Consider the following 25,498-nt stretch of genomic DNA (forward strand, 5'->3'; position numbering starts at 1 on the left):
TTACAATTACAATGGAGACACAAGATAACGCAGATGCTGGAATATGGAGCAACAAACAATCTGCTGTAGGAATTCAGTGGGTCGATCAGATGCTGTTAAACCCACTGCAATTTTCCAACAGATAGGTTAGTGTAAATATAGTGTCCAGATCTTACAATTTTTTTTTTTAAACAATCCAAAAGGAGACCGCTGGTGCAATGGCATTCAATCTCTCCAATTCTGGTTAAGAACTTAAAATGCTGTCTCATTCATTTATTCTTAGATATGTATATATATATATATATATACACACATATATATCAATATATATATATATATATATATAGATATATATATATATATATATATACACACATATATATATCATATATATATATATATATATATATATATATATATATTATATATATATATATATATATATATACTAGACGAAGTGGGACCCATTGGGTCCCATGTTCACACGGGAGGGCTGGTCCCCCGACGCAATATTCCACCTCTCCACCAATTCCAATATTGGTGGCCAGTGGGGGGCTTAATGGAGAGCTGGTATGGGTGTTGTTGACTGCAGGGACTACTGGTCTCCAGAGGGCTAGTATGGACATTGTGGGCCAAATGGATTCTTGGGGTGGCAGCTCAGTCCCTCAAGCTTGATGTGCTGGCAGCTCACTCATGGCTGGTGGGCTGGCAGTTGACTCACGGCTATTCCTTGAAATTCCATTTCAAGCAGAGTGCAAGCCCACCAAATTCAAATCCATTTTCCTACCATTTCAAGCAGCAGGGTGCAAGGCCACCAAATTCAAGTGCAGTATCTTACTTCTTCGAGCAGGGTGCAAGGCCACCAAATTCAAGTGCAGTTTCATACCATTCAAGGAGGGTGCAAGACCACCAAATTCAAATGCAGTTTCATACCATTTCATGCAGGGTGCAACAACACCACATTCAAATGCAGTTTCATACCATTTCATACAGGGTGCAAGGCCACCACATTCAAATGCAGTTTCATACCATTTCGAGCAAGGTGAAACTACCATAAAACCACACAAAACACCACACTCACAGTTCAGTAGACGTTCCGTGTGTTCAGTTGATTCACAGCTCAGACAGAGTTGTGACCTCTCCCTCCCCACCATACAGAGACTGAGCCACACCCACACATCTGGGTTTTATAGCCCCTCCCCCCCCACTGGAAAAGGTGTAGCCTTCATGGCGTGATTGACAGGAGAGAGATTCTCAACATTTTTTAAACACTAATAACACTTTTATTTTTCATTGATGAGAAAAATCCTCTGCACCTGATCAGCTGAGGGGGACTGAGTAAGATGGGCAAAAATCACAGCCATAAGTGGTAGTGTTTTACCTAAAATCAATATAGTGCAAACTGGAAGTTGTCAAGTTTAGCCAAACAACCATTTGCAGTGCATTTTCACTTCAACCCAAACAACCATTTGCAGTGCATTTTTGCTTCAACCCAAAGATCCATTAGCAGTGCATTTTTACCTCAACCCAAAGAGCCATTAGCAGTGCATTTTTACTTCAACCCAAAGAGCCATTAGCAGTGCATTTTTACTTCAACCCGAACAGCCATTAGCAGTGCATTTTTACTTCAACCCGAACAGCCATTAGCAGTGCATTTTTACTTCAACCCGAACAGCCATTAGCAGTGCATTTTTACTTCAACCCAAAGAGCCATTAACAGTGCATTTTTACTTCAACCCAACCATATTTTCATTTTCAAACCACATTAAGGGCACTCACAGTTGAGTAGACACGTGTTCAGTGTTATTCAGAGCTCAGAGAGCTTACTCCTTATTCTTAAACTGTGGCCTCTGGTTCTGGACTCCTCCAACATCGGGAACATGTTTCCTGCCTCTAGCGTGTCCAAACCCTTAATAATCTTATGTTTCAATAAGATCACCTCTCATCCTTCTAAATTTCAAGTATGCAAGCCCAGCCGCTCCATTCTATCAGCTAGTGATGTTGTTCCACAGGAATCCGTTGCTCTGGGGGTGGGGGTAGGGGTAGGAGAGTATGAGTGTGAGCTTGTGTATGAACTGACTTGGGACAAAAAGGTTGATGTTGGTTAGCACGTTTGCAGCCAACACAGAAATTGATGGTACTATAGCGGCTTGTGATGAAGGCTGTCAAAGGATACTGCAGGATACAGATCAGTTACAGATGTGTGCAGAGAATTGCCAGATGGTGTTAATCCATGCAAGTGTGAGGTGAGCCCTTTGATAGTCAAATGTAAGGGGAAGTATACGATTAATGGCAGAACCTTAACAGCATGCAGAGGGGTCCAAGTCCATTGCTGCCTGAAAGTAGCAACACAAATAGATAGAGAGGTAAAGTAGGAGTATGGTATGTTTCTAATTTTTTTTAGGAGAATTGCCATGTTGTCGCATAGTCTATCAAATCTCCACAGGTTTACAGTGGAGAACATGCTGATTGGTTGCTTCACAGCTTGTTTTGGCAATTTCAAATGCTCAGGAACAAAAGAGGCTGCAAAAAGTGGTGGACATTGTCAGGTTTATCACAGGTATTGACCTGTCAACCATTGAAAGGAGCTGCAGGAAGCAATGCCCCAAGAAGGCAGCTAATATCTCCAAAGACATACACTTCTCTGGCCAGGCTCTCATCTCACTGCTTCGATAGGAAGGTGATACAGGTTGCATTACCTCCAGGTTCAAGGACAGCTTCTTCGCATCAACGCTCAGACTGTTGAACCACACTACATAACCCTAACTACACCCTACTGTATCACCAAACTACTATGGACTTAGTAGATAATTGCACTCTATACTCTAACTTGCACTATAATGGTCTGGTTACCTCGTGCAGCTGAACATTTATTGTATTGTTGCTTTATTTATTGTATTAATGTGTCTGTAAAGTTGCAGTAAGGATGAAATTTCATTATTTTGGATCTAGTGCATATGACAATTAAACACGCTTGACTCTCTCGAGTATTGTGTCAGTTCTGGTCGCCCCTATACAGGAAAGACCAGGAGGCTTTGAAGAGGATGCAGAAGAGGATTACCAGGATACTGCCCGGATTAGAGGGTGATAACTATAAGGAGAGGTTGGATAAATTTGAATTGTTTTCCATGGAGTATCTGAGGTTGAGGGGATACTTGATAAAAACTATATAAAAAGATGAGAGACACAAAAAAGGGTAGATAGTTAAAATCTTTCTCATCCAGGGTGGAAATGTCAAGTACTAGAGGGCTGAGATTTCAGGTGAGAGGGGCAAAGTTTAAAGGGAGCGTGCAGGGCTTTTTTTTTAACGCAGAGTGTGGCTGGTGCCTGAAACATGCTGCCAGTGGTTGTGGTGGGAGCTGATATGTAGTAAAATTTAAATGTATTTCAGGTGGGCAGTTGGATATGCAGGAATTGGTGGGATATTGAACATAAGTTCATAAGTTCTAGGAGCAGAATTTGCCCATTCGGCCCATCAACTCTACTTCACCATTCCATCATGGCTGATCTATCATTCCCTCCCAACCCCATTCTCCTGCTATCTCCCCATAACTCCTGACACCTGTATTAATTAAGAATCTGTCAACCTCCGCCTTAAAACTATTAATGGACTTGGCCTCCACAACCTTCTGTGGCAATGAATACTACAGATTCACAACCCTTTAACTAAATAATTTCTTCCTCATCTCCTTTCTTAAAGTACATCCTTTTATTCTGAGGCAATGGCCTCTGGTCCTAGACTCCCCCACTAGTGGAATTCCTCTCCACATCCACTCTATCCTTTGTCCTTGTCCTTCGTCTATCCAGGCCTTTCACCATTCGGTAAATTTCAATAAGGTCATCCTCCTAAACTGCAGCGAGTACAGGCCCAGTGCTGTCAAACATGTGTAGACAGAGAGGATTAATTTAATTACAGTCTGTCTGTTTAAATTAATTGCCTAAAGTCTGTCTGTTTTTTTGTCTTTTTGTTATTTTTAGTTTGTTTAAAAGTATTTTTTTGGAGGTTTCTTAGTCTTTTTATGTGGGAGAGGTGGGGAGGGTAAGGGCGAAACCGTTTCTCAGTCACTTCCTGGTCGACGATGCGACTATTCTCCGAGTCGCATTTTCACCCCTCCCCTCGCAGCCTACCATATAACCATATAACAATTACAGCACGGAAACAGGCCATCTCGACACTTCTACCATCTGGATTTGCGTGACCGTTCCTGCCGGAGACCGACCAGAGCTTCAGCAGCGGCGCAGCACCGATTTACCATCACGAAGCGGGCAATGCCTTCCCGGGGATCGCCATGTTGAAGTTCCGGCATGTTGGGCCTGCTGCTTTGACATCGTGAAGCTGTGGTTGCAGAGCTTTAACATCGAGGAGTCGTGGGATTCCTTTGAATCTCCACCCAGCTCGGCCTGTAGACTTCGGGAGTCGCGGTCTCCGGTAAGAAGCGGCCGATTCGGAAACTCCAAGGCGCTGAGAATGTTCTTCCGTTCCGACCTCGGAGTTCCGATCATCCCGGCAACAGGGCCGGAACATCGGGCCGCCGTAACGGCGACTGCGGAGGGCTCATAGGCCCCGACCAAGGGTGAACAAAGAGGAAGATGACTGAACTTTATTGCCTTCCCTCACAGTGGGAAACATTGATTCCGCTGTGGGAGGATGTTCATGTTAAATTCTATCGTGTGTTGTGTTATTTTTATTCGCATGGCTGTATAGTATCTTGAGCTGATGGGCAGGTTCCTGTGTAGTGTTCTTCTATGTGCTATCATCTTCTCCTTAGTTCTTCCAAATTGTTCATGAACAAACCAGATTTTGTTCTGCCATCTCTCCACCATCCTCACTTTGTACTGTCAGGTAAAAAGCTTTGAGTCGAAGCTTGAGGGGAGGGTCATCGTGGGATAACCCAACCAATGTGGGTGTATAACTTTCAGAACGTTTGTACAGATACACGTGTAGTGAGTAAGAACCGCTAAAGGTTTCACTTCTCAGAACGAGATGGACATGAGTTGAGCACATTGTCGGAACAAACCACAGGAAACAGATAAGCTATTCAAGGTTCAGCTCGTATTTTAAAAAGCTAATGCATCATAACTACATTTATCTGATATATAGCGGATTTGTTCAGTGAATATAATTTGAAACCAGGTACAACATCGCAAGATCGGCAGTTTGGTCCAGCTACTGAGAGAAATTACAGTACGTAAGTGCCAGCACTCAGAATTTGAGAAATTTGTTGCAGTGTTTATATAATTTTCAGAATTAATCACTACATTTAATCTTGTAATAGATCATTTTGACATATTGTGATATATTTCTATTAAAATGGTATAATATGTAATATTTGTTCAATATGAACAATAATTTTGGGTAAAGTGCTTTTACGAGTTTGTACGGGGTAAAGTATGTGAGAATTGGGGAACAATTTTCCTCAAGAGCGCTGACAGTTTTAATTTCCTAAAAATACCTTTGAATGCACACATTTTGTAAATTGTCAAAGTATTTCTGAAAAGGCTTTAAAATTGACAATTTGAGACAAATGAGGACCAGATAATCTGGAAGTGTTAAAAGCAATATTTTAGCAATCATGTAATTCCTTCCCCAAAATGAAACATGGTTTATACTATCGATGAACATATTTCAATAATAAAAATACAGGGTTATAGGTGAAAAGCTCAATCAACTTACAGGGTACTAAAATATGTGATTTACTTCTCTCCTGCTCTCCAAGCAGTGAGATCCTAAATTTTAACGGGGTCTCTTAAAAATAACGGAAGAGAATTAACCAGAGCCAACTTCATTCCATCCTACAAAACCTCTCAAGCAGCGTTAAACTGTGATCACTGGTTGATTGCAATGAGAATGGCATGGAGGTGGATATTCGGAAAAGACTTGGAACAGTGTATTTGAAAAGAGAGGGTGGGATCAGGCTGGTTGGGGTCAGAAATTTAGAAATTGGAAGGGAAAATAGTCAGGGGAATAGCCCTCATGCAATATTAATGTGGAGTTAAAATATTCAGATGGACGTTTTAAAAAAGAAAATAAGAAATTATTTATTTAAATACATGAATTGTAAGCAGATTAAATTGATGTAACTAAGTTACTACATCTATCGCTAAATCACACACGGGCGGTCACGGTGGCGCAGCGGTAGAGTTTTTGCTTTACAGTGAATGCAGCGCCGGGGACCAGGGTTCGAACCTGAGTCCGGGTGCTGTTTGTATGGAGTTTGCACGTTCGCCTCGTGATCTGTATGGGTTTTCTCCAAGATCTTTGGTTTACTCCCACACTCCAACGACGTTCAAGTTTGTAGGTTAATTGGCTTGGTAAATCTAAAAATTGTCCCTTGTGGTTGTAGGATAGTGTTAATTTGCGGGGATCGCTGGTCAGCGCAGACCTGGTGGGCAGAAGGGTCTGTTTCCACACTGTATCTCTAAACTAAACTTAATTAAACTAAACACATAGTTAAGAGTGCAAAGAGTTAAATAACTGTCAACATAAAACCAGCCCATTCGGCCCACTTGATCTATTCCCTTCCCACATAAAAAAAATCAAATCTGATCGCCTCTGGTGATCTCCCCTCCACAGCCTCCAAATTTATCATTCTACAGCAATGCACTGCCCCTCACTATATCCTGCCTCCAAATCCAAAAACAGGACTGCCCTGTAAACCTATTATCTCTGCCTGCACCTGCCCCACTAAATTTATCTCCACATGCTTTGATTCCATCCTATCCTCCCTTGTCCAGCCCTTTCCCACCTAAAAAGACTCTGAAGGGTCCCGACCAGAACGGGTCTCCAGAGATGTTGCCTTACCCGCTGAGTTACTCCAGCACTGTGTCCTTTTGGCTCATGGTTATTCCCCTCATGATCCACTTCCTAATTCTTTAAATTTTACCCATCAGCAGACCCATCCATTTTTTTACCCCTCATAAACCTAGCTATTTTCCCCACAAGTTAGTCAGAAGTTCACCAAATGATTGAACATTGAACAAATAATTGAACATTTTATAAATGCATCATGAGCTATTTTCCCTGCCTGTCTATATCAAATTATCCTATCCTATCCGACCTACCATGTCCATGCTAACCAAGGCTCATCCCATTTTCTCGCACTTGGCCCACATCCCACCAAACGCTTTCTATCCGTGTCTCTGATACACCCTTTTCTTCATTAACGTTAATTACCTATTCCTTGGTATTCATCTGACAGGTCTTTGCAAGACTGAGTTTTGATTCTTCTCCCTGCTTTAATTCAAACAAAAGATCAGTCATAGAGCTTGGAAGCAGGCTAGACACAAAATGCTGGAGTAACTCAGCAGGATAGGCAACATCTCTGGAGAGAAGGAATGGGTGACGTTTCTGAACTGAACTAAACTGAACTTTATTTATAGAGCACTTTAAAAACAACCACTGTTGCAACAAAGTGCTGTACATGACTAATCATAAACATAAAACAAAACAATAAAAACATTAAAAGACAGTAAAAACAATAAAAAAAACAATAATAGAAACACTAAAACAAGAGCAATGTCTCATGCAGGGGCGAAAGCCAAGGAATTGAAAAGGGTTTTAAGACTAGTTTTGAAAATGTACAGTGTCCGGTTAACCTACCAACCCAGACATTTTTGGATTATGGAAGGAAACTCGGGAGGTCGGGAATGAATCCAAATCACAGGTGCTGTCAGTAGAGCTGTTACCTGTTATAACTTGCAGATCTTTTCTACACCTATGCTACTAAGCATTTACAGAATTTTATTCCATTGTCCCGTCATCTCATTTCAAGAACCTATATCTGATGCTTATATTGCACATCTCTTAACATCCTTCTACATTTTATCACCATGTGTTTATCTATTATCTCTAGTCTTCACCGAAATGCATTTATGTTTTTCAATTGAATTACCGCATGAGGTTGCAAGTTCTGCATTCTTGTGTAACAAATTTGTGGTACAAAGCAGATTCCAATGATAGTATTTAATGACCATGAGTTTGGGGTTCTTTTCAGAAACAGAAATACTGCAATCATTAAAGGGCCTGTCCCACGGCCGTTATTTACGTGACAGGCTGGTAGTTGACCAAATCTGGAGTATGGTGTACAATTTTCGTCGCCAAATTATAGGAAGGATGTCAACAAAATAGAGAGAGTACAGAGGAGATTTACTAGAATGTTGCCTGGGTTTCAACAACTAAGTTACAGAGATAGGTTGAATAAGTTAGGTCTTTATTCTCTGGAGCGCAGAAGGTTAAGGGGGGACCTGATAGAGGTCTTTAAAATGATGAGAGGGATAGACAGAGTTGATGTGGACAAGCTTTTCCCTTTGAGAATAGGGAAGATTCAAACAAGAGGACATGACTTCAGAATTAAGGGACAGAAGTTTAGGGGTGATATGAGGGGGAACTTCTTTACGCAGAGAGTGGTGGCGGTGTGGAATGAGCTCCCAGTGGAAGTGGTGGAGGCAGGTTCATTGGTATCATTTAAAAATAAATTGGATAGGCATATGGATGAGAAGGGAATGGAGGGTTATGGCACGAGTGCAGGCAGGTGGGACTAAGGGGAAAAAAAATTTGTTCGGCATGGACTTGTAGGGCCGAGATGGCCTGTTTCCGTGCTGTAATTGTTATATGGTTATATGGTTATAGTGACTGACGTGCGACTGTCGCGTGCATCATCATGCGTCCGCACAGTCGTCTGGAGTGCGTGACATCATTTGAATACCCAGTTTATGATATTTACCCAGTTTATGATATTTATGTTGATTTTCTAAAATGTTCCAGTTTCTTGAGTGATACTAGCAATTGGAAAAACTGCAGATGTAATGCCCCTATTCAAAAAAAGAGGTGAATGAAAAGTAGCAAGCTGCAGACCAAATTAATCTGTGGGAAGGAACTGCAGATGCTGGTTTAAATTGAAGATAGACGCAAAATGCAGGAGTAACTCAGCGGGACTGGCAGCATCTCTGGAGAGAAGGAATGGATGATGTTTCAGTCTGAAGATGGGTCTCGACCCGAAACGTCACCAATTCGATCCGAAACGTCACCTACAGCTCTGCTTTTAATACCATCCTTCCCCACAAACTGGTGGACAAACTGGGGGACTTGGGACTTCCACACTCCACCTGCATGTGGATAAATAGCTTCCTGTCGGGTCGCAGCCAGAGAGTCAGAGTGGGCCATCACACATCCACGGCCCTCAGCCTCAGTACCAGCTCTCCACAGGGCTGCGTGCTGAGCCCCCTGCTCTACACCATCTACACACATGACTGCACCCCCGCCCACCACAGCAACACCATTGTCAAATTTGCGGATGACACTACGGTGGTGGGACTCATCTCCGGGGGGGACGAGTACGCCTACCGGGATGAGGCGGAGCAGCTGACAGTGTGGTGTGGAGAAAATAACCTGCTCCTCAACACCTTAAAGACAAAGGAAATAATAATAGACTTCAGGAAGAATAAAACGGACATGGTACCATTAATTATCAGAGGGGACTGTGTGGAGAGGGTGGCGGATTTCCGCTTCCTGGGAATCCATATTGAGGAGGACCTGACGTGGAGCGTGAACACCTCTGCGCTGCTGAAAAAGGTCCAGCAGAGACTGCACTTCCTGAGGGTGCTCAGGAAGAATAACATCACTCAGAGACTGCTGCTGTCCTTTTATCGGTGCTCCATTGAGAGCATCCTAACATACTGTGTATGCGTATGGTACACCAGCTGCACAGCGGCTCAGAGGACAGCGCTCCAGAGGGCCATTGACAACGCCCAGAGGATTGTCGGCTGCCCTCTCCTTACCTTGGAGGACTTACACAGTTCCCGCTGCATCAAAAATTCCCAGAGTAATATAAAGGACATTTCCCACCCCGGACACTCCCTGTTTGAACTGTTGCCGTCAGGCAGATGGTACAGATATACAAGGACATGGACAAACAGACTTAAAAACAGTTTTTACCCCACTGCTATAAAAGCACTAAATGTAGCTGCCAAGGAACGCAGGGGCGATACACACTAAGGGACTGTCGTACACTGTGAAATCGACAGAAGGATGTAGGGTTGGGTGTTTATGCGTGCTATTTTCAAGATATTTATTTTAGTTGTTCATCTTTTTTTAATATTTTACCTTGTATGTATCGTTAGCTTTTAGAAATGTTTGAATGGTGCACTGACTGGCTGACATTTTTTAATTTTGTTGTACATGGTTCATGGTACAATGACAATAAAGAAACTATTCTATTCTATTCTACCTTGTTCCACTTGGCCATCATTTACGCGACAGGCCGGTGGCGCACGAAGATTTTGTGCAGCACGAAATCCTGGCGCGCTGCGCGATACCGCACGCAACTCACACTTCTCCACGCCACTCCTGTCTCCTTCCCCTCTCTCTCTCTCTCTCCACCTCCCTGTCCCTTCGGCACAGAGACTCCCGCGGCAGTGGCAGCGGCGCAACGCCTCCGACGCCCCTGGCAGCCCGGGACTTGCACTATCCGGAGTGCTCCATGGCCAGAGCTGCAGCGAGCGACACGTCAGCCCCGCAAACACTCGACTGCTCGGCAAAAACTCGCCGATCCCGGCACCCCGCATCTGTTCCCGCCGCTGGTTCTGCTCCCATCCCTCCTTCAGCCCCGGCTCTCCAACACCCGTGGACCATGCAGTTTATCCGAGTTTTGAAATTTTCGTTGATCACAGAATTTCTCACCACAGAGCGGGAGAAATTTCTGATCAGCGTGAGGGCGTGAGAGATTGCTTGAGGGCGTGATTCTCACACTCAAAGCGCGAGAGTTGGCAGCCCTGTATCTATCTCTGCCTTAGAAATATCTATTGACTTGGTCTTCACAGCCTTCTGTGGCAATTAATTCCACAGATTCACCACCCTCTGCCTTGCTATTTATTATCAGGTGTACAACATTATGAGGAAAAGCGCATCAGCAGATAATCAAAAATCTGCTCAACTAAGTATTTAAGTAGCAAATAAAAAGCTAAGAGTTCTGAACTAATCAGAAAACCATCACATGAATTTTTTTTAAAGGTTTCTCCTTGTGCTTTGAAGTGCAAAATTCGATGTAATCCTTTGGGGAAAAAACAAAAAGGTTTCATGAAAGGTTTGCAAGAAAATACCTCTGGAAGTAAAAGGCCTCGTACACCTGATAATAAATTAGGTTTATCTTTGCTTTTTTGTTGTGTTTATGATAATGATAAAAATAAGTCTTCATATTAAAAATAATGAGGGTAACTTTTTAACCCAAAGGCATAGTTAAAGTTTCAGGTTGATAAAAGATTACATTCGAATTTTGAACTTCAAAGCACAAGGAGATAACTTGTGATCTTCGAGCTGAAACATTAACTCGCTTCTCTCTCCATAGAAGCAGCCTGATTTGCAATGTATTCCCAGAATTTTCTGTTTTTTCTGTTTTTATGAACAAACTAACAATATGGCTCTGATTTCTTTCCCTTCCACAACAAATAAAGTGGAATTTGTGTCTGAGCTTGGGTAGCGAATGTCGACAACCTTTATAGTTTATGCATATCAAAACCATTTAGTGGTGTTTTCAGTTATTGGCCTCTGGAGGCTGTGGATTCAAGTTAAATTGAGCAATGCAGGATGAAAGACCCGCAATATTTTTTCAAGTGTACAATCAAATTCCATGTTAAATTTGCTTAATTTATAAAGGGTTTGGAATAAATGCGTGATTTTGGGATAGAATGGTGCCATAGCTTACAAGGGGGAGGCTCGTCATATCATTTTGTTGCTTGCATAATTGTGCCGGAAGAGATAAAATGTACACAAGAGGCAAAAACAGGAAGATTCCATTCAGCGCCTCAGACAAATCATAATATGTAGTAAATGTCCCTGCTGAGCCACGCTTGCCGATTGCCTTTCTTTAGCTTGCTAAATCTTTTGTATTAGAAACGTTCTCCCAATTTACCCCTCCAAAACAATTCATAATAACAATTCCACTGTTACGCTGACGACACCCAGATCTACCTCGGCACCAAATCCCCCCACAACCCCCCCCCCCCCCCTCTCCCATATCAACTCCTGTTTGTCAGCTCTAAAAACCTGGATGCAACATAATTTCCTCAAACTCAACAGCGATGACAGAATTCCTCCTCATAGGCTCCAAAGCAACACTCAGGAAAATCAATAACCCCACTCTCACCATCGACGGCACCACTGTCTCCCCATCTCCCCAGGCCCGCAACCTTGGCATGATCTTTGATTCCACCCTCTCCCTTGAGCCTCACATCCGCCATGTCATTAAAACCTCCTTCTTTCATCTCCGCAACATCGCCAAACTCAGACCCTCTCTCACACCTCCCGCTGCTGAAAGACCCATCCATGCCTTCATCTCCTCCCGACTGGACTACTGCAACTCACTTCTCCTTGGCATCAGCTCCACCTACATCAACCGACTCCAACTGGTCCAGAACGCAGCCGCCCGACTCATCACCCACACCAAATCCTGGCATCACATCACTCCAGTCCTCAAACAACTTCACTGGCTTCCCATCTCCCACCGGATCAACTACAAAATCCTGATCCTCACCTACAAAGCCCTCCACCATCTGTCCCCCCCCCCCCCCCCCCCCCCCCCCCATATCTCACTGACCTCCTCTCCCCCTACCAACCCTCACGGTCCCTCAGATCCACATCAGCCGGTCTCTTCTCCATCCACAAGTCCAACCTCCGCAGTTTTGGGGACAGAGCCTTCTCCAGGGCAGCTCCCAGGCTCTGGAACTCCCTCCCCCAACTGATCCGCAATTCCGTGTCCCTCACCATCTTCCAGTCCCGCCTCAAGACCCATCTCTTCACCTCTGCCTATCCTTAGCCCCACGTCCCCCTCCCTTTTCATCTGTGCATTAATTGCCTCATATTGTGTTTTGTATTGAATTCTGTCTTTACTTTGTGTACTAGTCATGTCTCTACTATTTATTTAATTCCCCTTACATGTTTTTCCTCTACCTGCTAAATGTTTGTAAGGTGTCCTTGAGACTCTTGAAAGGCGCCCATAAATAAAATGTATTATTATTATTATTATTATTATTATTATTATTATTATAATAATTTTGAACATGTTGAGTCTCCCTTTAACTTGTTTGTTTGAAGGTAAACCACCATAGCTGCTTCGGTCTCTCTACTTAATCAAAAATCCACATCCCTGAAATATGCATTCATGTGCATAGTCTTTCTCAAAAAAACAGTACGAGATATATTCTTTGTTTGGCCAGCAAGTGGTTATATTATTCAAGGTTTACCCGATAAAAAAAACCAAAAAGATTGTGCTTAAAAGACAAAATATAAGTCAACCAGAGGGTAAGCTAAAAGGTTTTTAAAAATCAAATGAACAATCAAAGAATCAGCACAGGAATGTACTTGATCCAATTATGTGTGCCTTTCCTCACAAAAGAGATCTCCAAATAGGCACGTTCCTCTTGCTCTTTTATCAAGTCAAGAGTGTTTAATTGTCAAATGTACCGACAATAGAACAAATAACTTGTTACTTGTAGCAGCGTAACAGGCCTGAAATGCAATACAGATAGATAATACAAAAGAATTTAAAGAAATCAATAAACAGCCACAATATTTATGCTCAGTGGGTGCAGCAGCATCCCGCTGAGTTTCTCAAGCATTTTTGTGTACCTTCGATTTTCCAGCATCTGCAGTTCCTTCTTAAACACAATATTTATGCTATTAGTCTCCTTCAAGTATTTAATGTTCCCCTTTTGAAACTTGTAAGTGAAACTGTTTGCACACTTTCTTAAGGCATCAATTTCCACGTTGGTATTGGGAATGATATTGGTTTACTATTATCATGCATATGGAGAAAGAGTTATGGAGTTATTCTTCATGCTGTTGAGTCAGATCACATCATACATGAATACAATCATGCCATACAACTACAATTACAAGTAGTGAAAAGAGGAACATATAATGCTACATCATTGTGGTTTATAGCTACAGGGAAAATGCAGAGTTTAAAAGGGTCAATGGCTGCAATGACATAGCTTGGGAGATTGGGAAGAACATTTAGATAGATAGATAGATAGATAGCCTTTTATTGTCATTCAGACCGAAGTCTGAACGAAATTGCAGCAGTCATACATATAATACCATACAATAAAACAACAATAAACACACATTAACATCCACCACAGTGAGTCCACCCAGCATCTCCTCACTGTGATGGAGGCAAAAGTCTTAGGTCGCAGTCTCTTCCCTCCTCTTCTCCCTCTGCTCAAGTAGTTTGATAATAACGGTGAAGAATGATGTTATTGAATCCGGTGGTATGTGCTTTCAAGCTTTTGTATCTTCTGCCCAATGAGAAAGGTCCACAACTCTCTGCAATTTCTTATGGCCTGGGCAGTGCAGCTGCCAAACCAAACTGTGATGCATCCCAAAGAAAAACACAAAACGCTGGGGTAACTCAGCAGGTCTGGCAGCATCTCTGGGGAAAAGGAATAGGTGACCTTTTGGTCAGACTCAGAGCCTGAAGAAGGGTTCCAACCCGAAACATCACCTATTCCTTTTCTCCAGAGATGCTGCCTGGCCTGCTGAGTTACTCCAGCACTTTGGGTCTATCTTCGGTATAAACCAGCATCTGCAGTTCCTTACTACACGTTTTGTGATGCATCACCATAGGATACTTTCTACGGTGCATCTATAGAAATTGGTAAGTTATTGGAGACCTGCCAAATTTTACAATAATATGCCACGTTCATTAAACTATTGCCCCCACAGCACAAATGGTAAATGCCTGCTAAATCCTGAACTAAAACAATGATATGTTTCTTTAACAGAGCTGACTTCCAGTTTCCAAGGAACCAGTGGGAGAGATTTAGACCATGAATTATTCAACAGCGCATCAGAACACTTCTACAAATATCACCAATGAAGAATGTGATCTGTATTTTCACCGCAATACAGCCAGAATCTTTTTACCTTTTGTCTACTCTATCATATGTATCGTTGGTATCTTTGGGAATATCCTGGCTATATTGGCCATTAAAAGGAAACAGAAGAAAGTTAATTCAACGACACTTTACTCCATGAGCCTGGTGGTCTCAGACATTTTCTTTGCAGCTATTTTACCTGCACGGATAGTGTACTACGCACGTGGATTTAACTGGCCATTTGGTGAAGTATTTTGCAGAATAACGGCACTTATTTGTTACAGCAACATATACGCTAGTGTAAGCTTCATGACCTGCCTAAGCGTGGATCGGTTCATCGCTGTCATATATCCAATCCGCTATTCCAAATTTAGAAACATCAAAAACGTCAAAAAGATATGCATAGTTATCTGGTGCGTTGTACTTTGCCAAACTGTACCACTGTTACTGACAACAATGTCCAAAAAAGTTCAAGGCAACCTCATAACCTGCATGGAATATCCAAATTTTGAACAATTGCCAAGACTCCCAGAAATTCTCCTTGTTGCTTGCATTGTGGGTTACATCCTACCTATGGTCTTTATGGTGTTTAGTTATTCCAAAGTCAGTTCAAAACTCATCAGGACAGCGAAACAGAATCCTTTAACTGAACGATCCGGACGGAACAAAAAAGCCAACAATGTTATCCTTCTTGTCCTTTTCGTGTTCTTCGTATGTTTCACCCCATACCACGTGGTCATTATGCAGCACATGATCAAAAAGCTGCAGTATACACCAACCTGCCAGCAACAACAGTATTTTCAAATGGCTCTCCATATAACTGTTTCCATAATGAACTTAAATTGCTGCCTGGACCCTTTCATCTATTTCTTTGCCTGCAAGGGCTACAGAAACATCGTCTTCAAGATGATCAAGCGGTCTGTTAGTGTATCCATTTCAAGTGGAGTTAAGAGTACAGCGGACAACTGCTCCCCTGGCACAAGGAGTATCTTGCAGAACGCAAGGACGGATTCTGACGGCAATTTATAGAACATTTTGTTGTAATTCGTGGATATGTAAACCACAGCAATAACCGGATCCTTAACCGGATCCATTCGCAGAATGTGTATTGCCTGATTACCGCTCCAATCCACACTCTAAACACATTCACTCCCATGCACCATGGTTGCAGTAAAGCTTCATCCACAAGATGCACTGCAGCAACAAATCACGGTTCCATTGACAGTACCTTTCAACCTCTGTCTGGTCGCCCACATCCCTCCTCAGATAAACGAGAGAACAAATGTGAGAAAAGCAGCACTTTCACGTTACGCTTGGTAATATTTGGAAATAATATTTGCAGTTTCCTTAATGACATTGCATCAACATCCCAGACAATGCTTTCCAACAGTACCTCACCAAGTGGACTGCAGCGGTTCATCAAGACCGATCAGCAACAATTAATGATACACAGTAAATAGTGGCCTTGTCTTCAACAGGATGAAGGATAAATGATTTTAATTTATATTTTGTAGTTTCCTCTTATCTTGAAATTTAATTACGTAAAATATTAAAGAGATAATGTCAATAATTTTCCATTTGTCTATTCCATGAGATGGGGCTATGAGTGATAACTTAATGTTTGCAATGGTGTGAGATTTATTCACTTAGTGCAAAAACAAACTCCTTTTTGAACTCAGCAGGTCAGGCTGCATTTGTGGATGGAAATGGATAGATGACATTTCAGGTCGGTTCAGTTCTTCATGGTTGGAGTAGAGGGGACTTACCTATTCCCTGTCCTGACTTGAAATGTCATCTGTCTACTTTCCTCTACAATGGTGCGTGACCTGCTGGTTTTCTTGAGCATTTTGTTTTTTCGTTCAAGAATCCAGCATCTGCAGTCTCTTTGGCTTCCATTTCTTCACTTTGATTGGGTTACACATTCAACTTTGCTCAAACATAGCTTCTCATTCAACTTAACTTCGCAGCTGCTCAGCGGGTGCAGCAGCTTCTATGGAGCAAAGGAAATAGGCAACGTTTCGGGCCGAAACCCTTTAGTTTAGTTTAGTTTATTGTCATGTGTACCGAGTACCGTGAAAAACTTTTGTTGCATGCTATCCAGTCAGCAGAAAGACAATACATGATTATAATCGAGCCATTTACAGCGTATGGATCCATGATAAGGGAATAGCGTTTAGTGCAAGGTAAAGCCAGCCAAGGCCAATCAAGGATAGCCTGAGAGGTAGATAGTAGTTCAGCACTGTTCTCTGGTTGAGGTTACTCTTAATGTGCACTAGGCAGTTCTACCAGATTCTTCATCCTTTACCTCGAAGCTCGTCTATTTTCATGTATCCCTGGTCATAAGGTTAGACCACAGTAAAACGGAGTTATCTAATACCACCTTAGCTTGCAAAAAATCCTGTTGACCCATCTTCTCTACAATTAAGGAGCAACACTAGCTTTCTGCATGGTCTTATCTTCATCATTTCCTGTTCCAATCCTGGCATAATCTTGGATCTTCTCACTTCAGCAATGTCCTCCAATGCTTCAAGATATCTGCACTTTTGATTCTGGCCCCTCATGCATCCCTAAGCTCCACCATTGGCAACCTTCCTTTCAGTAGCCACAGCTCTAGAATTCTGTCCCAAAACCCATTTGTTGTTTTATCACTCTACTTCTTTTAGATGTTGCTTCAAAACCTACTTTGACCAAACTTTTGGTCATCTTCCCTAAAGACCCCATATATGGCTTTGGGTCAGATTTGTGAAGTGCGCTGGGGTATTTTGCTGCAGAAGGTGCTATTTAGAGATGACCTAATCGAACAATGAAATCCTTGCTTGCAGCAGCACAACAAAATATGTAAACATAGTACTCTGTAAACAACGTTATAAACGAGAAAACAAAACGGTGTATATTTATATATGAATATATAACTATATAAATATATATATGTGTGTGTGTGCGTGTATAATATATATACCTACACACACAATTTCCCTCCTGGGATTAAGAAAGTTCTATCGCATAGTATCGTTTTTGTAGGAAGGAACCAGAATAAGGGGTCACAGTTTAAGGACAAGGGGGAAGTCTTTTAGGACCAAGATGAGAAAAACATTTTTCACACAGAGAGTGGTGAATCTCTGGAATTCTCTGCCACAGAAGGTAGTTGAGGCCAGTTCATTGGCTATATTTAAGAGGGAGTTAGATGTGGCCCTTGTGGCTAAAGGGATCAGGGGGAATGGAGAGAAGGCAGGTACGGGATACTGAGTTGGATGATCAGCCATGATCATATTGAATGGCGGTGCAGGCTCGAAGGGCCGAATGGCCTACTCCTGCACCTATATTCTATGTTTCTATGATTAGTAATGTGCTCAAAGTAAGTTCTATTAAATGTTTTTACTGCAGTGTTTTGCATATTAAACTAACATCTTGAATAACTTCACTGACCTGTGACTATTTCTATCTCTACTCTATGCAATGTCAATAACACCTTTTCAATACAACGTTCACAATACTCTTCATTGGTCATTACTGAAAAATAAATAAAGACCAGTATTTTTATGGTGCCATTCTTAATCTATAGATGTCCAAACCCACCTTACCGACACATAAGTGCTTTTTTTTATAGTGTGATCACTATTCTAACACAATAAACTTTCACACAGCAGGGTCCCTCAAATAGCAGCTCCCCACCAGAGTAACTTCTTTAGTAATGGCATTTAGTAGTTCTCTTCTCCAGAGGGGCAACAGTCTTTGAGTTTATTCTTCTTGAAATCTTACTAAATTTAAGAGAATTCTTAATCATGTATTTAACCATCTAAGAGAGTAGAGAGCTAACTTAAACTTAAAGCTGTGGCCAAGCTTGCCCACTCAGGTGGATATGAAAGATAGAGCAGTAAAGAAGGCTTTTGGTACATTGGTCTTCAGCAGTCATTGTATTGAGTATAGATGTTGGGATAGACACAAATTGCTGGAGTAACTCAGCAGGTCAGGCAGCATCTCTGGGGAAAAGGACCAGGTGATGTTTTGGGCCAAAACCCTTTTTCAGACTGAGAGTCAGGAGAAAGGGAAACTAGAGGTATGAAAAGGTACACAACAAATCAGAGCCAGCACCGATGACTCAAGAAAGGTGAAGTCCACAATGGTCCATTGTTGGCTGTGGAAGAGGTGATAATGATGGGATACAACCGTGAAACTAGCAAGACGACCAGGGTGGGGTAGAGAGGGAGAGAGGGAGAGAGGGGTAATGCAAGGGTTACTTGAAATTAGAGAAATTAATATTCATATTTCTGGGTTGTAAACCACCCAAGCGAAATATGAGGTGCTCCTCCAATTTGCATGTGGCCTCACTATGACAGTGGAGGAGGGCCAGGACCGAGAGATCAGTACGGGAAAGGGAAGGGGAATACAAATGTTTGGCAAATGGGATATCGCGTAGGTCAAGGCGAACTAAGTGACAGCAAAATGGTCGTCCAGTCTGTGCTTGGTCTCACCAATATATAGGGGTCCACACTGGAGCCCAACCGGAAAGGACTGTAGGGGTCCCTGGATCGAGTCAAGGAAGGTATAGGGACAAGTGTTGCATCTCCTGCGGTTGCAAGGAAGGTCTCTGCGGAAAACGGAATGGGGTGGGGATGGGTTGATTGACTAGTGGTGGGATTTGGTTGGTAGTGGCGAGGTTGTATTATGTGCTGATGATAGATGTTAGGATGTTACAACATGCTGGGAGTTGTACAACATGTTGGGGGCGCTGCATTTGGAGTATTTAGTTCAGTTTTGTTTGCCCTGTTTCAGAAAGTATGTCATTAAGCTGAAAATAGTGCCGAGAAGATTTACGTGGTGCCAGTACTCAAAGACGCGTACTATATAGGGATAGGGAGAGCTAAAGGTTGGCCGGGCTAGGACTTTATTCCTTGGAGCGCAAGCGGCTGTGAGCTAATCATATAGAGATGTATAAAATCATGAGGGGAATTGATTGGGTGCATGCAGAGTATTTTACGCAAGGTAGGGGAATCAAGAACCAGAGGACATAGGTTTAGGGTGAGAGGGGAAAGATTTAATAAGAATCCAAGTGGCAACTTTTTCACTCACTGATGGGTATATGGAATGGACTGCCAGAGGAAATAATTGAAGCAGGTACTTTCACAGCATTTAAAATACAATTAGACGGCAAAGGTAGGAGAGGATACAAAAAGTTGAGCAGGATATGGATCTGGACCAAATGCAGGGACTAATTTAGATAGGGCATCTTGGTCAGCATTGATGAGTTGGGCCAACGGGCCTCTTTCCATGTTGTATGCCATTATTACTTTTATCCTTTTTAAAGGAGATCCCTCTCAGATTTCTAGCAAAGATCACTTCAAAAAAATATCACTACGATATAAAATTTTGAGGGGGTTTGACAGAGTTGAGATTGTTTAACCACTGTTTAAGATGAAGATGAAGGAGAGTTTCTTTCTCAAGACAGAATGAATCTTGTGTAATTCCTTACCCCAGAGGGTTGTGGAAGCTCATTGAATATACTCAGCGCTAAGATAGATAGGTTTTGGTCTCAAAGCAGGAAAGTGGAGATTACGCCAATATCAGGGAAACAACATATTTATTGAATTGGGCAGCTGGGGCTCGCTCCTGTTGCTACATCTTGGGTTCTTAAATGGGTTTTCAGCTCAAGGTTTGTTTGCTGGACCTTGCTATGTGTAAGTTGGCTGTTCTTTTCCAACACTATGTCATATCTGACATTACTACAATGTGAAAAACAATGTAAAGTATTGCAGATATTTGCAAGATATCTCCTAACATTTGATAAGTTCTATAATGAAAGCAAGTTTCTTCGTTTATGCTATTATTCAGAAGTCTCCTGCTGTAGAAACAGTGCACAAATTTCATGCAACATTAAGCTGAAATCAGCTTGTGCAATATATATGTTGTAATCCAAATCCTGCAATCTATCATTGTTGATTTGCAGCACTATGTTGCTTCATTAAATACTTACCCAACTTCGAGATTGCAACATTCATGATTTCTAAGAAACAAAGCACAATTCCCCTGACTGAAGACCATAATTCCACGATTACATCGGCATTCTTGCCAACAAAAGAGAAATTCCCAAGAACATTGAAAGTCCTTCAGCATTATCCTGCTGCAAAATCTGCAAACCACCCTACCACAAATGATAAAACATCACTAATATCACTCTATATCAAACTCTAGCTAATACTCAGAAACAATGGAGAAATTAAGCCTTCTGTACAAGGCACTGTGGAATAAACAGGCAAGAATTCAAATAAACTATTCCACATATCTGAGGAGGGTTGTGCTGGTGCTGAAGAGGGTCCGTAGGAGGTTTAAGAGAATTACCCCGCGGATGATTCGGTTTATGTACGATGAGCGTTTGATGGCACTGGGCTTGCACTCGTTGGAGTTTTAGATGAAGGGGGGACCTCAATGATACCCCTCCCATGGGAGAATAGATTTTGATCTAATTCATCAAAGCCACCCATAATCTTAGATATTTCTATATAGCCACCCCTGAGATTCCTTGCCAATGCTCCAGTTAACATTGCATTTTTTTTATATTTTGCTGTAATTTTAGACACCTTCCTCTCTAACTACAATACCAATTTTTGTGTCCTTGCACACACACCTCCTACATTCACATCTAAGTTGGTAATATACATCACGAACAGCACAGGTCACTGCTGTACACCACTGGTCATCAGCTGCCAATCAGAAAAACATCTTTCACGATTACCCTCTGCTGTCTATCGCCATATTGGTATTAGGTAGCTCACCATGAATTGAATGTGCTTTAAAATTCTGGGTTAGTCTACCAGAGTGAACCTTGTCAAATGCTTTACTGGTCCATTTAGACAACATCTACCAGCCTACCTGCAATCATCTCCTTTGTTGCCTCCTCAAAAAACACAATCACATTTGTGAAACAGGATTCCCTTTGACAAAGCCACACTGACCATCCCTAATCAGTCTAAGTCATTCCAAGTGTACTTCAATATTGTCCGTCAGAATGTTTTCCAATAATTTTCCTGCCATAAAGCTCACGAGCCTTCAGTTATGTAGCTCATCTAGATGTTTTTCTTAAAGATGACAACAACCTTAGCTATTCTCAGTCCTCTGGCACTTCACCTGTGGCTAACAGATATGAATAAATCTCCATCAGCGCCCCAGCAATCTCATCCCTCGTATCTCACAACGTGCTGGAATAGATCGCACTAGACATTGGGTTTCATCCATCCTTGCAAGATATCCTTCATTCATTCAAAAGTTCATGTGATAGGAGCAAAATTAGGCCATTCGGCCCATCAATTCTACTCCACCATTCAATCAAGGCTGATCTATCCTTTCCCCCTCAATCCCATTCTCCTGCCTTCGCCCAACATCCTTGACTATTATTCGAGAATCTGTCACTCTCTGTCTTAAAAACATCCATTGGCTTGACCTCCACAGCCATCTGTGGCAATGAATTCCACAGATTCATCACACTCTGACTAAAGAAATTCCGCCTCGTCTCCTTTCTAAAGGCACATCCTTTTATTCTGAGGTTATGGCCTCTGGTCCAAGACTCTCCCACCAGTGGAAACATCCTCTCCACATCCACTCTATCCAGGCCTTTCACTATTCGGTACTTTTCAATGAGTTCCCTCCACATCCTTCTGAACATCCTTGTTCAAATTTGCACCATTACTCAAACACAATTTTCTAAAATAAGGATTCAAGACCAATCCCGGTCTTGAAAGATTTTCATTGCACGTTGATCAGATGAGTGTTCTAATTTCCACCAGCTTTTATGTCAAGAAGTGCTTCCTGACATCAGTCCTAAGTAACTGGGCTTAGATTTGATCACATGACTTTGTACCTTCCACTCCAAACCCAAACCCAAAGTGATTTCTTATCAGTCCATTTTCCGAATTTTTCAAACATCTCAATTATATTACTCTTGTACACACATCAAGCATTAGATTTACAAATGCTAGAGTACTTTACTAAGTCACTCTGATGTAACTGGAAACAAGAAAATAAAGAATTTGCGCTTGAATTGGGAGGAATTAATAACAAATTATGCAATGAAGACAACTTAACAATCCTAAAAATCACTAAATTTGATGCAACTGGGGAAAATTAGAGAATTGTCAGACCTGTGTAATATTCTCCCCCACACACACTACTCGACGAGCATAAATGACAAATAATTCCTGCAATCGAGTGGGAAAAGTTAAAAACATGCAAAGTGCACAAAAGGGAAAATGAATCTTACAAAAGGTTAGTGAAAAAGAGAATTAATTACTAAATGAGAAAAAAAACAAGAATTTCCCATCCATGGAACTTCAGTTTTTTGACTGACGTTGGTTAAAGCGTAAATATTGGTCAGGATATCACTGAGAGCTCCATTTGACTTCTTCAAATTGAGCCAAAGAACAGTTAATGTGCACTTGGGAGTGGTTCAAGTGCAATGTACATTCAAATGTACATTCTGCAGAAGCAAATGTGCTTTCCACAGAGACCGCTCCTCCGTAACTCCCTGGTCAATCTTCCCTTCCCACCCAAACTGCCCCCTCCCCTGGTACTTTCCCTTGCATCCGCAGGAAAGGCTACACTTGTCGCTTAACCTCCCCCCCTTGACTCCATCCAAGGACCTAAGCAGTCTTTCCAGGTGGGGCAGAGGCTCACCAGCACCTCCTCCAACCTCATCTATTGCATCCGCTGCTTTAGGTGTCAGCTGCTCTACATCGGTGAGACCAAGGGGAGGCTTGGCTATCGCTTCACCCAACACCTCCGCTCGGACCCCATTAACCAACCTGATCTCCCGGTGGTACAGCACTTCAACTCCTGCTCCCATTCCGAATCCAACATTTCTGCCTTGGGCCTCCTCCATGGCCAGAGTGAGTCCCACTGTAAATTGGAGGAGCAGCACCTCATATTTTGCTTGGGTAGTTTACATCCCAGCGGTATGAACATTGACTTCTACAATTTCAGGTAGTCCTTGCTTTCTCCCTCTTTCCCCTCCCCTTCCCAGCTCTCCCACAGCCCACTTCATGTCTCCGCCTCTTCATTTCTTCTTCCCGCCCCCACCACCCTACATCAGTCTGAAGAAGGGTCTCGACCCGAAACGTTACCTATTCCTTCGCTCCATAGATGCTGCCTCACCTGCTGAGTTTCGCCAGCATTTTTATCTACCTTCAAATACAGCACCTTTGGCATACAGAACCAATTCAGAGCCTTGCAAAGTTTTTGCTCTTTTGACTGTAGAATGACTTGAAAGTGCACGCATAAACTAGTTGCAACTGGGTAGCACAGTATAATGCTGTACTCACTGCTTTTTGCATGTGGCTACAACAAGATGTATAAATTACGTACAAATGTTGTAAGTCACAGCGCAGCCTTTTCAGAGAGGGTGTTTCCCTCATAAACACCTTGGTCAAATTTGTACTGAGAGCAAAACCCAGTATTTGATCTGTAAAACCAATTTCATAGGAAGAGGCTTGTTATACCACGTGTGCATAAATGGCCTTATTTCCCTTGGCCTCTGAGGCTGGCAAGACCCATGGAACCTATTAGCTCCAGAATGTGTTTCTTGGTTTTTTGATGGTCCAATCTTATTTCATTCATCATTGCAGATGAAAATAACAAAGCTAGGGTTCCAAGAGCAAACCATGAGGCAAGTTGCAGGGTTCAGAAAGGTCCTAATAGATTGTTAGGTCTGGGTCTTTCCACAAGCTCTCTTGAGGAAAGATGATTTTCAATACCACCAGGAACATCGAGTTGGGTCCAACTTTAAAGTTACAATGACAGTCAATACCATTGACTTCAGTTCTGTCAGAGAGTTTGGTATGGCTGCTCACTGCACAAACTAGAGTGCAGTTTGTAACATCAGAGCATGCAAGCACAAGAGAGTTTGGTAGTATGCCTCTGTAATCTGCAGTAATGTCTGCGAACTGTCAACCAAATGTACTGTTGGAAAGAAGAAACTGCAGATGTTGGTTTACAAAAAAAGGCGACATGCTGGATCAAGCAGCATCTCTGGAGAACAAGGGTGGATGATGTTTCGGGTCGGGACCCTTCTTCACACTGATGTACAAATGAACAGCGATGAACTAGTTAAAAAATCTGAAACTGATGACTTAGAAATAAGCTATTTCCCCCACTGTGTCCATGGCAGATACAAATAAAGCTAATGTTAACATTATCCCCATGTTCTGGGTCCACATACCTTTGAAGATATGGGTTCTGAATGTCACACGTACTTTTTTACAGACGGTGAGGATTTTGGAGATAAATTCCAATCTCTAACACCAAGTTTCCAAGAAACCCACTGACAATCTCTCCTCAGACCTCTCTTCCCCAGCTCCAGCAAAATTCTTGCAAGTCCCATCTTCAGATCATGTAATGATCTAAACTGTAGTCTTTCCAGGTGAGGCAGAGGTTCACCTGCACATCCTCCAACCTCATCTACTGCATCCGCTGTTGTAGGTGTCACCTTCTCTACGTCAGCGACACCAAGCGTAGGCTCACCGACCGCTTCGCTCTGCGCTCAGTCTGTACTAACCAACCTGATCTCCCGGTTGCCCAGCACTTCTACCCCTCCCCCCCCCTCCCATTCTGAATCTGACCTTTCTGTCCTTGGCCTCCTCCATTGCCAGAGTTAGGCCCAGCA

At 42.3% G+C, this 25,498-nt stretch overlaps 2 protein-coding genes across 2 annotated transcripts in view; one reads left to right on the plus strand and one right to left on the minus strand.

Annotated features, from left to right (window-relative positions):
• The window catches only part of ubac2 (UBA domain containing 2), a 193,102-nt gene that overhangs the window by 103,162 nt on the left and 64,442 nt on the right, over positions 1-25,498 (minus strand). The window lies entirely within an intron of this gene.
• Positions 14,517-17,704, plus strand: LOC129697928 (G-protein coupled receptor 183-like). The gene has a single exon (XM_055636663.1). It carries the CDS (start codon positions 14,803-14,805, stop codon positions 15,877-15,879), a length of 1,077 nt encoding a protein of 358 aa, XP_055492638.1. The 5' UTR covers positions 14,517-14,802; the 3' UTR covers positions 15,880-17,704.

The sequence above is a fragment of the Leucoraja erinacea genome, chromosome 6, assembly GCF_028641065.1.
Source record: "Leucoraja erinacea ecotype New England chromosome 6, Leri_hhj_1, whole genome shotgun sequence".
NCBI lineage: Eukaryota > Metazoa > Chordata > Chondrichthyes > Rajiformes > Rajidae > Leucoraja > Leucoraja erinaceus.

Bases quoted from the DNA above. Each gene is read 5' to 3' on its own strand.
- LOC129697928 (XM_055636663.1), top strand. From the start codon at position 14,803: ATGAATTATTCAACAGCGCATCAGAACACTTCTACAAATATCACCAAT.